At 34.0% G+C, this 16800-nt stretch overlaps 1 protein-coding gene across 1 annotated transcript in view; it reads left to right on the top strand.

Moving 5' to 3' along the window:
* The window catches only part of LOC148657545 (cadherin-10-like), a 52957-nt gene that overhangs the window by 25684 nt on the left and 10473 nt on the right, over positions 1-16800 (top strand). The window contains exons 3-4 of the mRNA XM_088643970.1: positions 9650-9944; positions 13063-13182. Of these exons, the coding sequence (XP_088500096.1) occupies positions 9650-9944; positions 13063-13182 (415 nt within the window). The remainder of the gene's footprint in view (positions 1-9649; positions 9945-13062; positions 13183-16800) is intronic.

Raw genomic sequence — 16800 nt, 5'->3', positions numbered from 1 at the left:
AACTTTTACTTCCCGAGCAATTCTCATTTTGCTGTGTGGCAAATATAAAATATTTTTAATTCAGTTCTTTCACCAATGGGTTGGTTGGACAGTAATTAGGACATGCAATAATTGCCTGTGGGTGTTAATAAACAGCTGTACAGAAGCATGGGAAGTAGTTGTAAAACAGCAACCAGCTGGCAATGTAATCTATTTACAGTGAATAACCATTCCATAATCAAATATTGCTTCGAAAGATATTGTAACACTGAAAAATGTCAGATCCATTACCTACAAGGATATCTTAATGTGTAATCTTGTTGCTGTAAACATCAGTTAAACATTGTACAAAGGCAGTTTTGTAAAAATACAAAAAGCAATATATTTAAAAATTCCACAGATGTCTTTACAAACAGATAGGATCATTTGTCCATGTTAACATTCTGCAATGAACTCTCCTAGGAACGAGGTGCAGCACATTTGTGCTCTTTTGTCACACCTTAGTGTTGGGTGCAAATAGACATGGGCGGTGGTAAATAAATTTAAAATACGTATGTGTTTGCAGCAATTTATGGACAACCCTCCAGTAGCACTTGAGTGCAATGATGTTAAGTGACTCCCGCTCCCATAAAAAAAATTAGTAAACGTGCAGAAATACCAGGTGGCAAAATACTTATGGTGTTGTCTATATAAATAACATACACATGAGAATAAATACCCTTAATGCACTATATCACCTACAATAAACTGTAGATTCCCATACTCAGATCCAAACTGATATCCTTTGTGTCCAAAGAGCAGGATCTTTTTAACATGAAGCCCCTGCCCTGAGAAAGCATTTGTTTTATGTAGGCATCTATAAAGACAACCCATTTCAGAGGCGTGGTCTCCATTGGGTCTATGTAAGGGGATGCAAAATGTTGGATGCTGTTTTTGAATGTAAGTATGTGTATAATGTTTGTTGGGTTAACTTTACATTGCAGTGTATTTAGTGCATGGATAATTACATGTGTGCACACATGATACAGATCGCTATATAAAAAGCCGTAAAAGTAAGTGAGATAAGCAAAACATTTGTGCATTTAAATAAGGATCTACTGTAGTGGTAAACTGCATAAAGTTGTGTGTGGGAGCACTGCAGTGAGCAGGGCACAAGCATTCTGTGACACCTTTGAAAAACAGAATTGTTAGTACCCCTCTACTGAATTATTGACAGCAGCTCAGCCGGCAGCTCTGTCACCCTGTAACTCACAACTGTCAACCCGCTAAAACTAGGCATGTGTGAGTCTGGCCCATATCTGGATAGGAGACCTCCTGAGAAAAGCCAAGGTTGCAGCTGGAACAGGTTTTAGTGGGACCAGTAAGAAGTGATCACCCTGTGGTCCTAATGCCCCAGTATAGTGATGGGGACAGTATTCTGTAAAAAGGCACCGTAACTTTGGATGAGATGTAAAACCGAGGTACTGACTCTACGAATGTATGAATTCACTTCATCACTCTGTTCTGCTCCCCACTGATAGCTAATGTATGTTGACTGTACTGGTGCATTATACTGTAGCTGCCATCGCATCATTCAGCTGGGTGCTGCACATTGGTGGTGGTGGAGGGGAATCCCCAATACCCGTAAAGCACTTTGATCGGAGTATCCATAAAAGAGCTATATAAGTGTAAGGAATTATTATTAGTTATTAATTACTTCATCAAAACCACTGCATCATAACCTTGAGACCTCACAGAACATACTATTGGCACTGGCTTCTAAGTTAATTAGGAAACTAACACTTTTTCTATGGTTGTCCTCAACATGTTAGAGTGGGAAGCAAAGGGAGAAGAGATTAATCCAATTCTGAAAAGAAAATAGAAATAAGAAAAACAACATTTTGGCTACATAGCCTTTTTCAGGTGTGGGAGAAAGAACATAACCAAAGGAATGGTTAATAAAGACATAAAAATTAAAAATGTGAGAGTGAATAGGTACAGTGGAGAACATGAATCCTAAGAGATGTAAACATGGAACAAATTCCAGAACAAGTATGAAAGGCAGGAATATGCAAATTATTTGTGATGTTCAGAAAGAAATTAGTCATCGAGAGCTGAGTGTACAGTAGGTGTGAAAATATTATAACATTTTTTTTTCTTTCTGTAAAGGATAACTCTAGAAAAACACCTGTTTGTGGATAGTGAAGGAAAGTGTAAACCAGAAGGCTTTGCATATTAAGAGGTCATTGGTATTAAATAACTGGTGTGTTAAAAAAAACTACTTTTTGATGGTTAATCCTGTAAAATTGAGATGTTTTGTCCTTGTAAATAGAAAAGGTTTTAAGGGAAGGAAATGTGTAATAAACCTCTGTGAGTGGGTATTTCTTGATGAGTAAATGTATGAGAAATCTTAATGACTCCTGTGAGCGCCCTGTTAATGAAATGCAAAGGATATTCCTTGTGGATGGAAGAAGATCACATTTTATGGACTTGAGTCGGGTTATCTCATTGCTTGAAAGTCTTTAATTAAAATATACATCTATGCTAAAATCTTTTCTGTGCAGCAAGAGCAATAATATTTAAGAGTGATAGCATTTTGGTAAATTTTAGTATCTAAAAAAACATATACCTGTAAGATAGGCCATTTGATGTTTTTTGCAAACTGCAAGACTTTTTTTTGTAATTTCCTCTTTAGTAATTTACCTACAGCATAATTATTTTCCAAACCTTTCTGCTCATTCTCTGTGATGATTTAAAATATAATTACCTGAATTTATATATATATAGTATTATGCAGAAATATGTAGCTTACACTAAATCATCATCAGGAACCAAAACTCCATTTTGGTCCATTTTTTATTACATAGAAAAGGTGGACAAAATGTGTGTTTAAGCCATTTTTGCAGAATCAATATTTAGAGTCTTTGATAGAGCATTAGAGTGGAAAAGGTTAATTGTGTGAGCTGTAGCAGTCTGTATACTCATATTTGACAGTCTAGTTTTAATTATAGACTCCAGTACATGTTATTTATATGTTACAAACTCAGTTACATGGCTGTCATTGAAGAACTCCTCAAATATTGTTTTATTATGGACAAAATGCAACTGGATAAAAGTCTAACCACTGTACTTTATACCTCATCATAAAAAATTATCAGGATTATGAATTCTTTGTAAATAATATTATGTGTACAGAACACCCAACAGTATTAAATTAAAATTTAAGATAATAAAGTTTTCTCTTTCCAAATTTGTAAACCTGGACAAAAACCTAAACTTGATGTATTAAAGCATTAAATGCTTTATGTGCAATTGATTAATTATTTGCTTGCATTATTTGAATAGAAATTCACTTAACACGTCCATAAGAAACCAGCAGATGGGTATATTGAAATAACTAGATTAATTGTAACGGGAATATTCTAACAAACAGAATGCAATACGTTATCAAGTGAAGCAGAAATTGTTGTAATGTACTGTACAGTATGTATTGTAATATTGATTTCAACTACATTGAATTTAACACAACAGAAGAAAATCCAATAGGAGGTACATTGAAAGGCTTATTTGGTATTTCTCTACAACTTCTTAGCAAAACATTTCTGCATCCGACACATAAAATCAATTTAGAAATCAGATAGATGTAATAAGGACAACATTTATTCTACCAATACCAATTCAAAACTCAACTATCAAACACAATACTGCTCTATAATTATAGTTAACTAGTAAATTAACTTTATATACTGCCAACTTTAGTAATAATTTAGTGACTGCTATTGAATCAATTGTGTTATCTTAAATACTACATTTAAGATAAACAACAAGACAACAAGATTGACACTAATACTAACAATGGTATTAACTATATGTCTAATTATTCCAAATCAACTGTTATGTATTAGAATTACAGTAATATTAGACAAATGTGTTATTCTGTAGTTTGCTTAGTACTACAGATGTGACAAATAGATATTTGTGCCTGCATATAAAAATCACAGTTCCTGGTGGTCCCTCCGCTAAATAAGCTCAATCTGAGCATGGGCTGAGTCTTCTAGTCCAGGGTTTTCTGGTTTGAGCCTGGTCTATATCAATAATTGACTCAGGAGTGCTGCCTGAATTGGATGGGCTTGAGTTGATTTGGACATTCGTGCTTTGCTATGTAACAGAGACTCCTGTGACTTAGTTGGTGCCTTTGTGTTTGCAATGATGAGATTACACATTCAGTCAATGCCAAATCTCTTATGAGGTACAATGGAACTTTTCTGATTCAAAATGGATTATAGCCCCAGAAATTGCATATTTTGGAGAAATTCATGTAAAATACCCATTTCCCCTGTGCTTGTACAAAGGATAATAGTGATTAATGGATTACAAAATTGTCAACACTGGTTTCGAAGACTATCAAAAAAGTGTCAATTTGATTAAGAAGCATGCTAGTTCTTCTCTCTTGTTTGTACAAGAAGAGTAAAACCAAAATAAAACAACTTGCTCTATCAGTTCAATAAAGTTATTAATATTTTTCGGATGATTTACATTTTCAAAGTATAAACTGTATAATACCCATATGTCCTATAACAACATTTGAAAACTATCATTAAATCTTCTGGATTGTTGAGCTAACCGATTCTGACATGTCAAAAGACAAACCTCAACATCTGGGCTCTAAATACTACTGCCATTTTAACTGGAAAGTAACTGACAAAAAAAGATTTGTATAATGCATTTACAGAAACTAAATGCTTTCACAAGCATGTCAGTTCAGCATGTCATTCTCAGATACATTAAGTAATATCAAACATTCAAAAGTATCATGCTAACTTACCTGAGTACCTCATTAAAATATACACTTTCTAACATTTTTATACACTATTTAACACAATATTTAGCATGGTTAAGGGTATTAGTTTAACTTGGCAGTCAATAAGAAATTTAGTAACCAAAAATAATTTATTTTTTTCTTCATTAACATGCAAAAGAAATTCTTTAAAATAATCAGTTTAAACCACGTATACAAAGATTAGTTTTTAATACCGACAAGATGAACTGATACAATACTTTATTATACAGAAAGGCTAGTGTTCTTAGTTTGCCATAGTGCAAAGTCCATGAAGTTGTCCTCCTCTGCTGCAAATCTTTCATCTCTTTCAATAAAGATTTTAAAAATCTAAAATACCTAATTGTTTTCTACATTATACACACTCAGTCTGAATTTGTCAGTTTAATAACTTTGCTGTTCAAGCTATAGCTCCTGTAGTGTCTTTTAAAAAAATACAAGACATACTGTACAGACTTCTTTCTTCAACCCACTGAACTGGGTCAGCAACTTGTTCAAGCATGGGCTAGTTATAAACTGAAACAAACATAGAAAGTTAAAACATTTCAATCCCTGGCCCAAGTGATATCATTTTTGGGTAGAAATATTCTGGTAAGAATATACCTCAGTCCCCAAACAAGGAAGGCAACTCTCAAACTGACAAAAGAAGAACAATCAGTAATGGAAATTGGTCATTGCATGTTGTTTCAAGAGCTGGCTCAATAAAATGATGTCACAATTACCGTATAATGGAGATGATTTGTTTCTATAGGACAGGCACTGTGGAGGGATTCCATAGAATCTGCTGACCCTTTCTTGAATGCTTTGAAAAAGACTAAAAAGTGTGCATACAGTATCCTTGACTATTTTACATACCCAATCATTCTATGGTTATTTTATTTGTTTTTCGACTCTAGCAGGTTGAAAAACTGCATAATGCAGTATGCTATCCTTCAACCTGTAAAATTGGCTCTGCAAATGGACATACTGCAAGATCTATAGCACCTGATGGAAGAGTTAACACCGAGGATAGGTGTATGTCTTGTGTGCGTGTCTCCAAGACTGCAGTCAAGTTGGTGTTGCCAGGTGAAGAGAGGGGATCTGGGCCAACTAATGCTATACAAAGCTAAAGAAAGTCTCCCAATTGTGTTTGACCACTTGGGAAAATCTGATCTGGTCACAATTGGCTAGTGACATTAGTCAGCCTCAAACTAGCACCATCTACGGCAGATCTCATTCTGAATTCTGAGCAAGTGCATTTAATATTTGAGCCACTGAGGAGTCCCACAGAATGCACTAGTAACATGCATGTACAGACATTTTGGAATTGGAATGCAATGTAATATTTTAAGCTTGTGAACAAAATCCGACACATTGAAAACAACCATGAAGTATTCATAGAATCTGACGTTTGCTAGAGCATTGTTTTGAAACTTGGGACTTAATTATTGCTGAAATGCCATGATGTCTGACTGAATTCAGAAGAAACAATTATCATGCTTAGAAAGAAATGTGAATTAATATGGTAGTGTATGTAGAATGATTCATATATTCTTTGCAGTTATTAACACAGTATATATAGTATATAGTTTATTGTTGTTTTTTGTTAAGTTGTTCTTAGCTACAATGTGGTCTTTTGTGATATTGAAAACATTTCCTTGCAACCTTATGTGGTCTAAAAATTAGATTTTCATTAATAGTTACAAGATTTTACATTATTCTTAGAGCAGAAGTTTTATTTCTTCAATATGTGGTTTTGTTTCTCCTGACCCACTTAATGTGCCTATGTTTTCAGCTGCTGAACTACAGCTTTGCTCCTCTTCAGTGCAATTAGATATAATCCTAGAGGTAGCTGGCATGATATTGAATAGCAGCAAACCAGCTGCTCCGCTGCAGGTGATTTCCAATGTAGGTAATATTGTAGCTTTTTTACACTTTACCTGATGGGAAGGGAAAAAAAATGCCACAAGGGCTCGAAATCTCTCCTCTAACAGCACATATATATATTTCCAAAATTTTTATTTCAAAATTTTGCAGTGCAGGTTACATGCACATCATTTGGGAAATTATAGCTAACACATGAACTGTGACATTGCTAATGGAAAATGAAATAATAAACCTGTCAACAAAAGGAAGTGGTGGAACACTTTAGAAAAATAGTAGATCTTAGTGTGTAATACTCTGTAAAGCACAAACCTACATGAAGAGGTATTTTGTATGCATTGCACATAAATCAAGTAACTTTCATGGTTGACATGTAATGCGCAAGCATAAGAAATAATAAAGTTCTAAAAAACCAAAAGTGCAGACACACATGGCATCTGCGTGGAGTGCAATTGCGTTTTTCTTCCATCCAGGTTATAAACTCAGCAGCTGCTTGATGAGGTTCAGGATGTAGCAGCTGAAAGGGGCAGTTTTTTCAGATGCTTTTCTGCAAAGGTTGACTCAACACAGCCATATCAAGCAGTTTGAAAATAATTTATTTTCTCCCTGAGAGGCTTTCTTCTTCTGACAGAGGTTTTCACCAGTATGTTGACACTGCTTTTATTTTTTTGCATTGTTAAGATTCTCTCAAGTACCTGACTTAGTTGAAAAAAATGGTAGAGGGTGACCAATGAAAAAGATTACTGAAACCCACAGTTTTATATTTTCAATGTATATAATGAAGGTGATATGAAGTTCTGGCAGATACACTTTATAGTTTTTTAGGACATAAAATATTGGTGCTACTCCTGATATATGACTTGATATAAAATTCCTTTATATACAATTTCTTTAGTTACACTTAAAGGATTAACATATATGGAAGTACCTACAATAAATGTTCTAATTTTTCTCTCATAGTGAGAGAGAAGTGAGAGCTGTAAAGAAAATTGCTGACAGAGTGCTGTATTTATTAAACTATGCTTTAAAATATACTGAGTTAAGTGCAAATAAGGATTACACATAATGTACAGTATGTACTGTATAAAATGCTCTTTTAAAATCTAAACTTATTGCTTTAAGACAAATTCAACAAGCCACAAATAAGGAGTTTGTGCCAATTAAGGTTCTAATGTTTTAAGTGAGAAATGTTAAAGTTGTTAGCAATTGCTGCATTTAAAATTTCTTTAATTTCTTTGCAACATTGAAATGCATGTTTGAATTGTCACAGTCAGCACATCTTTAAAGGCAATTTCACAAGTATGGCCACTGTAATTGCAACAAAGAGACATTGACCTCTGCATTAACAAGTGAATTGGAATCTGAATGTGAATGAGAAAAGAAAGGGTATTTTGTATCTGGACTATTTTCTTGCAATTAGGTGAAGACAAAATTAAAAATATGTACTGGGTGGTCTCAAAGATTACCTTGAACCTCTCACCCAGAGAAGACATGCCTTCCCTGTGGTGGTAAAACTCATACCAGCATTAATGTTCTTGTCACCAGCTGTATTTAGGGGGTTTTGGCAGCTGTTGCAGGTATCTCCCAATCTGCACGTTTTGGGGTGTTACTAGTTGTGCTTAATGCTTTATTGTGACAAATGCACACATTCTTATTTTCCCCTTTAATGCTTTTTATCTGAAAACCCTAAAATAAAACTGGCATTCTGTTTATCACAGTCTATAGGGAACATAGTAGTGCTAAAATCTTTTGATCATTCTAAGCACTGATATTGAAAGAGGAAACAAAACTGTTCTATAAAAGTGCATGTGATTCAAGCTTTATAATTAAATAATTTCATAGTAATATATTTATGGCTCTTTTATTTAAAAATGGAAGCATTTTTAACTAGCATAAAAATAATTCTGCAATGTTCAGCTTTACATCAGAAGAAAATTGAGCTCTTTTTCTGCCTTTCCATTCACTTCTGGAGCCAGTCTGTAGTCTTTGTGAGACAGAACAGGACTGTGCTCTAGAATACTTTTTACTGAAGAACACATACTGTAGGTTGGAGTAATATAGGAAACCATATGCACTATGCTAAACACAAGTTACCTAGCCATATTAATTCCAAAAACTTCAAAAACTTGTTGTATTGTAGCTCCTCTCATTGAAATATTTTCTTTTGGTCCACAGGACACTGTTTACTTTGCAAACATTTTGATACACAACTGGAAAATGTACAGTATGTTTACATTGCAGCTGTCTTTCCTTAGTACACCTGACCCAATGTGTCATATTGAAGTGGTAAAAAGTCATTTCATTGGGTATTGTACTTTCAAAATTGGAATCCATTTTCTCTCAAGCAACTACTTCTTACTTCATAAATCACCACTTCAGCTTTGCTGCCTCAATCAGGATAAGAAGCAGTGCAATCAACTAAAGGACTGGCACAGGGTACAAACTCGTGTTGCTTGGAAACAGGTGAACATTTCTGCTACCAAAAGGGATATCCATCACATCCATCTGCTTCCTGCAGTATTTTCTTGTTTTTATTCAGAATATTCAAAGAGTTGTACATATTTAAAATCATGCTGCCAGGGTTGGTATTTTCACTTTATGATAAACTGTAGTTTTTACAAAATAAGCAAACACATGAAAAATAAAAATAAAATAATATAGTACAGCAGTACATTCCTTAATACATTGTGGCACAAAATAAAACAGTCTTATGCCTAAAAAGGATTACTCTACGTGCTTAGACAACAGACAAGTATTTCATTTGTAGTTTGCAATTATTTTGTTCAATAAATGTCATTTGAATTTTATCAATAATTGAGAGAAATCATACTGTGCAACATAGTCTTATAACTTATAAGATCTAAGGGAACAGTATTGAAAATGTCCAACTGAACTCATAACCTTTAAAAAGCTACAATCTTTAATATGTATAAAATATTAAAATAAGTTGTATTCATTATTCTGGTATGTATGCCTTTTTTTCTTTCTCAGCTTCATTCTGACCAGGACAGAGGAGATGGAAGCGTTAAGTATGTCCTTTCCGGGGAAGGGGCAGGCACCTTGTTTCTAATTAATGAAAACTCTGGAGATATTCAAGCTACTAAAAAGCTGGACAGAGAAGAAAAGGCCTACTACACGCTCCGTGCTCAAGCTGTGAACAAGAAGACAGGCCGTCCAGTGGAGCCAGAGTCTGAATTCATCATTAAAATTCATGATATAAATGATAATGAACCAAAGTTTACAAAAGAAACCTACTTAGCTAGTGTCCCTGAAATGTCTGATGTAGGTGAGTAAAAGGAAGAGTTAATTTAATATTAATCCATTATAAACAAGACATGCACACCCCAAGACATGCAAAAACAATAATAGAAATCTGACAAGAAACACAATTCAGGCTTATTGTGTGTTTAACAGCATACAGTAACTTTGAGTAAATGGAATAAATATTAATTAGTGTCTGCTCTTTCAAAATGCTGAGGGGTGGAACCATGTAAGAGGACTTAAGATTTTATACATTCAAAGGCATAAATAATAAGGCTATCATAGTCAACTAGAGGAAGCTCAACCCACATTAGTCCTGTGAAACAACAAATTAATATTTACTTTCAGAGTAGACAGCATGCTTGGAGATTGTAAGTTACTGTGTCTGTGGGTTTTCACCAGTTGCTCTACTTTCATCCCACAGTCCAAAGACATACTAGTAGTTTAACTGGCTTCTGGAAAATTGTCCCTAGAGTGCGTGTGTGTCCTGCAATGGACTAGGATCCTGTCCAGGATATATCCTGCCTTGTACCCATTACTTGCTGAGATAGGCCCAGCTTCCCAGCAACCCTGTATTGGATAAAACAGTTAGAAAATGAAGACTAAGCAATGAATATACTGTATATATATTGAAGATACTGTAAATTAATGTATGACAAGTTTTTTTTATGACAACGTGTGAATGTGTGAATGACACGTCATGTGTGAATGATTTATTGATTAACAACATACTGATGTACAGTATGTTTGCAATACAATTATCGAATTAAAACATTATGTTTATTTTTCCTTAAATTGACATTTATTTTGTATAAAATGTATACTATTCACCAATAGTACACTGTCATTTAGCATGGGTAAACTAAGCATGACTGTTACTTAACTGTTTTTCTTGACATCATAAGTCATAGATGCTGCCATGCAACCTGTGTTGATATGACTGACATCTCCTCAGCTGCAAATCAAGACATTAACTCTACCCTGGATGTTTCTCTAACTCGAAGACAATTTCTCTGCATATCAAGTCAGCCTTCACACTATTCTTTAAATCATATTTTATTTTTCCTGCAGTCATCCACAATACCTCTGCTCATGCTCCAGCATTATAGGATGTTATGTTAAAATTCTACAATTCCCTAGGAAATGAGGGAAGACTTCTTTTTGAATGCAGTTTACAGAGACCACATATATTACTAGGTTTAACCGAATTTTCTACACGTACAGTATAGACCAAAGTAACTGGAACTTTGTTCTTGCTTTACTTTGTTGTCACCTTGTCTTTAACATAAGTTATATTTTCAACATGGTAATGTGATGTTCTTTGTATGAAATGTGCCATCCATTATGCATCTTTTTCTCTCTTACCACCTTTTATGTGTTTTAACCATCTGCAGTATCTTTCAGTTCCTTCCAGTGGAACTGTCTTGCTTGTAATGGAAAGTTCAGTATTGAGTTTGAGAGTAGGAGGAAAAGAATGATGTTTTTTTCTCAGTGACCATACTTATAAGGCCTATAAAAGAGAGTTCATGGTCAAGTTCCATAAAACATCTAAGTTCCCTGATGCTGGAATCTGAAAATTGTTAATCAAGCAAGTGATCCATGAAGACTGTGTAACACTTTCAGGGTAGTAAAGCAGAAATTTCAGTACGACAGATGTTTCTAGGTTCATTAGTATGCTTTAGGATGATCAGAACCAATTTGAAGTGGCAGAGGTCCAGTGGGTGTCAGGGACAGTGCTAAGCATAGCCAGGGACAATTTATGCACTACAAGACTTTTCAAAGCATCCTTGAAGTGGTTGTTCACCTACAACAGTTGTGCAGATGATTACGTGAACCTCTAGGCAAGTAGGGTGATTGAGTATGCTGTGTGCTTGTTTTATACGCTTGTTTATGGGAGAGGAAGATGTTATATCACTCAGTTTCATAGAGTTAGCAGGTAAACATTCTTATATTTCTGTCTGGTTAGATCAAATATTTCTCTTTGGGTCATGACACTGTTTAAATTAATGTGCTAAAATTCTCTTATTTCTCGAGCATCAATCTTTTAAACTCCACTGTGTGCTATGGGTTTATATATTCTGGAGGTTATTTCAAACAACTTATGAAAATTGTATTACTCTGTTTATATTTTTCAACATACTTCAAGAAATGAGACTCCTGAAATCCACATATCTACTCCTACTACAGGTGGAATGTATAAAATCACAATCATTTTATGGAAATATACAAATACTGTAATACTATTGAAAGTAGTTATGGGCTCTCTAGTTAAGCCTCTGATAAAAAATATGTCTGAACAATCACAAAATCCATAATCTGATGACTGATGTATTGTTGTTGAAGAGGCTCTGGAATACACAATTGTAGAATGTAATTCATGGGAATGGAAAGCATTTACAGTATGTCCAAACTTTTTTGGATATTTAATGAGAACACTAAAGAAACACACCAAACTAGGACATTTGCCAATACCTGGGGAATTTCAAACATGGTAATTAAGAATAATAGAAATAGGTTAATAGAAATACAGACTCTACATTTCAACAACAATTTTTTTTTATTCAATTGACCTGAACATATGCTACAGTACAACCACAACAGAAATGTCATTAAGAAAAAATAAATCTCCTGACAGCTGAAATATTTCTTCCACAATGTAACTGACAAATGCATAATGTCCCTTTAAAAAAAAAAAGACACTATTTCACTGCAACTGCTGAACATATGTAAGAGCAACTCAACTGAAAGATTTGTAACACTAAAGTGTTGATTCCCTGGTTGATTCTCTGCCAACTTTGCACACCAGCTAAAGTAGGTGCAATTTTTGCCCATTCTTCTTGGTAGGTTTGCTCAAGTTCTCTAAAGAGTCTTGTGAAGACAGCAGTTTTCAAGCCTTTCTACAGATTATCCATAAGATTCAAATCAGGACCTTGACTGGTCCACCCAAGGACATTGACTTTCTTATCATAATGTTATGCAAGTGTAGCTTTGGGTATTTGCACTCTTGTAATGTGATTTTCTCCCTAATAACTCCCTTAGCAAACTAAAGTGTCCTGACTTTAAATTGGTTGCAGAAGTGTTTTTAATATACATTTCATGTTTATATATAGAATTTCCTGTGTGTCACATTACTTTTTTTTCAGGCACATTTGTTGTACAAGTCACAGCTACAGATGCTGATGATGCGACATATGGGAATAGTGCCAAACTTGTATACAGTATTCTTCAGGGACAACCATATTTTTCTGTGGAGCCTGAAACAGGTATGAATTTTTTATTGGTTTTAATTAGCTTTCTATGAGACAACAAAATGCGATTTAAGTTATAATTTTCTGTTTGAGGAGTCAACTACTGTAGGATGTTGGTTACCAACTTTAGATATGTGGTAGGAAAACATTTATAATGCAATAATAAGTAAACTCTAATGTACAGTAGATTAATTAGATGTCAGCAACTAAAACCAAATCCTGACTTGAATATAAAGATAAAAATAAAAGTTCAATAATTTAACTGCCATCACTTGTGGTACATTTTTTTTTGCATGTATTATAGAATACATTGTACATTTAGTCATTTAGTTGATTGTAAATGAATTGATAATAAGGGCTACATTATCTTTTAGGAAGGCTGAATTGTCAGACAAACCCAACAGTTCTCAAAAAAGGCACATTTTTGTAATGCTGAAATAAGCCAAGTCCTGGCTGTAACACCCCTGGTATACTTCAAAGATCCATTTTAACAGATGGCTTGGAAGAGCTGTCAGATATGAGTAACGCCTACCACACACAGCTTGATCTAACTTTTCTCATCTCAGTTGAAATGAATCCACAGTTTGTTCAGATTTTTAAAATAATTCTTCCCAATTGAGTATCACACACTGCCAAGACTGAACCAGACCAACAGTTCACCTCAGGATGAGCACATTGTTTATTTTCATTTTATTTCCTTACTGTAACTACTACTGGACATTCCCAAAATATTTTAAAATTACCTAATGAAAATATACACAAAGAAACAAGGACAAACTTCAAACAAAAGCATATTCAAGGGGTGAAGTACACTCTGGGAAGTAAATTTAAGTGAATAATTCAATTATTAGAATTTTTGGAAGTTAAATTTATATTGTTCCACATATTATAACAGGACATGTCTTCATTTGCCATATTCAACATCTAATTGCTAAAAAGTGTTGAATTGGTTACACTGTGTTTTCACTACCATGACTTTTAAAAGAGTGGGTGCTAACTGAGTTGGGTTCTAGTAAATTGCAATGCTTTGCTTGTAGATCAGAAGATTCCAATTTCGTTTTCTGACCACAAAACGTTTGCAAATTGTTCGCAGTATCACTTAAGTGCTGTTTGCTAAACTAGTGTTACTAATACAAAATCAACTAAGTGTGTAGAATGTACCCAACAACCTAAACTAACCTTATATACAAAAGTTCACACAAAAACACAAGAGAACTAGGAATACAAATAAGGGAAAATGAGAGTAATCAACAGAACAGGGTACAAAAGAACACAAAGGTTGAACATGTAACACATTTGCAAGCAAGGTAATGGCAAAACAAGGATAAACACACAAACAAACAAAAGTACAAAGAAACGAACAGAAACCAACAAAACAACAAAGCCGAAGCTATATGAAAATACACACACACACAAAACAACAAACCAACAAAGCGAAAGCGAAAGCGAAAGCGAAAGCGAAACGATAACCAAAGTGAAATGAAGCAAAGCAAAACCAAACAGGACCGAAGTCAAACAAAAGCCCTCCTCCTTCAGAAAACTTCCATGTTATATACTGAATAAGATGCAGTCTGATTGGCTGAGAGGCTGATTGATGATGATGTCATACGGAACAGTGGTGTAATGGTGGGCCAATGAGGGAGGGAGAACAATCAAAGGTCAGCAGTGTGGAACATAAAAAAAACACACAGACCACACACTAGGATGTAACAATGGTCTTGAAATAATATTCTTACTTTTCCTTAATACAATCAGTAGAATACCACTAATCGCTGGATGTATGTAAGTGTTTGTATCACTTCTTACTCTTCTGTGTTATTCTTCTTCTTATTAATTAATGATAATATTAATGTGATAATTATGCTATGTTATAATTAATATAACACTCTCTTTTCTAAACCTTAGGATGTTTTCAACTTATATCTTAGTAAACACCTGAGTGAAGTATTCATCTAATACATTATCTAATTATTCTTTATCGTCTAAAAGTCAGGATAAATTTCATTTGTGATCCAAATAAGTATAAACATATATACTACTATATAAGGAAATACAAATAGCTTTCTGTGAAATTCTATACAGTACACAGTAATAATCTTTCTGAAATACATAGTGCATATCTTTTCTGCAAAACAATCCTTTAAAAAATCCTCCTGGGGATTTTGTATAGGGTAGAATAAATGTTTTTTTTTCTTACTTTTCAGCACAGAATCAACTGTTAACTCTACTTGGTCCATTATATAACATTGCCTTTATGAATACATTAAAAATATATTGTGCTAGGTAAGATATATGTAAATATTTTTTAAACTTTGTGATTGTGTCACAAGAAAACATTAACATGAAACTTTCACTATTTATATTCTGACAGAACTACATATATAATCTGTATAGAAACAGTAACTATGGAGATGAATTTATTTTGTATCTCACATTATTTGTTTCAGGTTATTGTTGTATTTGAACATCATGCTGTTCCCATCTTTGACATAGAGACATAATTGCTGATTAAACCATTAAATGCATTGCAAAACAATTCAATAAATGCCTTGTACCCATGAACAAATCATTTAAAATGTAACATGACATGATGAAAAATTCAAATCTTAATTTTATTTTATGCATGTTGTTTTATAGAACTACTGTAACAGATTGCCTCATCTTTCCCTCTATGATACCTAAAAAGTCTATTCGATATCCTAATATTACTGCTGCAATAGCCTGGTATTAACAAATGATTGTCATTAACTCTTCTTCATAATGCCATTACTTTTCACTCCAATAAAAATTCAGATAGTCCTGTGGGATCCATAAATGGAATCAAAACAATTACCATGTTGCTGAGTGTGGAAAGTCAAAGACAAAAACGTAGATCCAAGTAATAATAATATTTTTTTAACTGTGGAATTTCAAGTGAAAATGAAAATTGTAAAAGATGTTTAATGGAATTGTCAAGCACTTACTAGTGTAGACCATTGTCTGATGAGCATTTAAGAGGCTCATAGAGACAAGAATCTCAACCTAGATTGGACTTTGACAGAGAAAACATTGGAAGAGATAATACAAAAGCTTAAATCCTAAACAAGGAAAGCTTCTGAAGAAGTGAGTGTAGAATAGAAATCCAGTTCCAGTGGTGACAGGAGTCTACTAGGTATAGCATACTAATTAACCCCTTCTTCCGAAAATCAATTGCTGCAGAAAAGAGCTTACTGTAGTTACAGGCAAAACTCTGAGCACCTACTGTAAATAATGAATGAAGAAGGGTGAATGTTGTCATACACATACAGTACCTGTACATTTGGAAGACCCACTCTTCCCCTCCTAGTTCACCTGTCTTGGCAGTAGCAAACAACATACTGTAGAGTATCAAATGGTTGGGTAGGGCAGATAGAACAATGAAACACTCAGGTCTACTTTTCAAGCTAGTACATTAGCACCATCTAAGCACTGTATTTCCTAAACTGCTACATGATATAATGCACCAAATACCTTTTACAGTGTTTTTTTTTTTGTTCAATAACTCAAGGCAATAAATTTATCTGCAGGAGACCCAAATTAGTAGATTTTCTTTGAGAGACTGGTTATTTTACTCAAATGCTTGCCAGCAATTAAACATAAAAATGTTTAATATTT

The sequence above is a fragment of the Lepisosteus platostomus genome, chromosome 8 (genome assembly GCF_059453375.1).
Source record: "Lepisosteus platostomus isolate fLepPlt1 chromosome 8, fLepPlt1.hap1, whole genome shotgun sequence".
In the NCBI taxonomy this organism is placed as follows: domain Eukaryota; kingdom Metazoa; phylum Chordata; class Actinopteri; order Semionotiformes; family Lepisosteidae; genus Lepisosteus; species Lepisosteus platostomus.
This window is presented reverse-complemented; position numbering and strand designations above follow the sequence as displayed.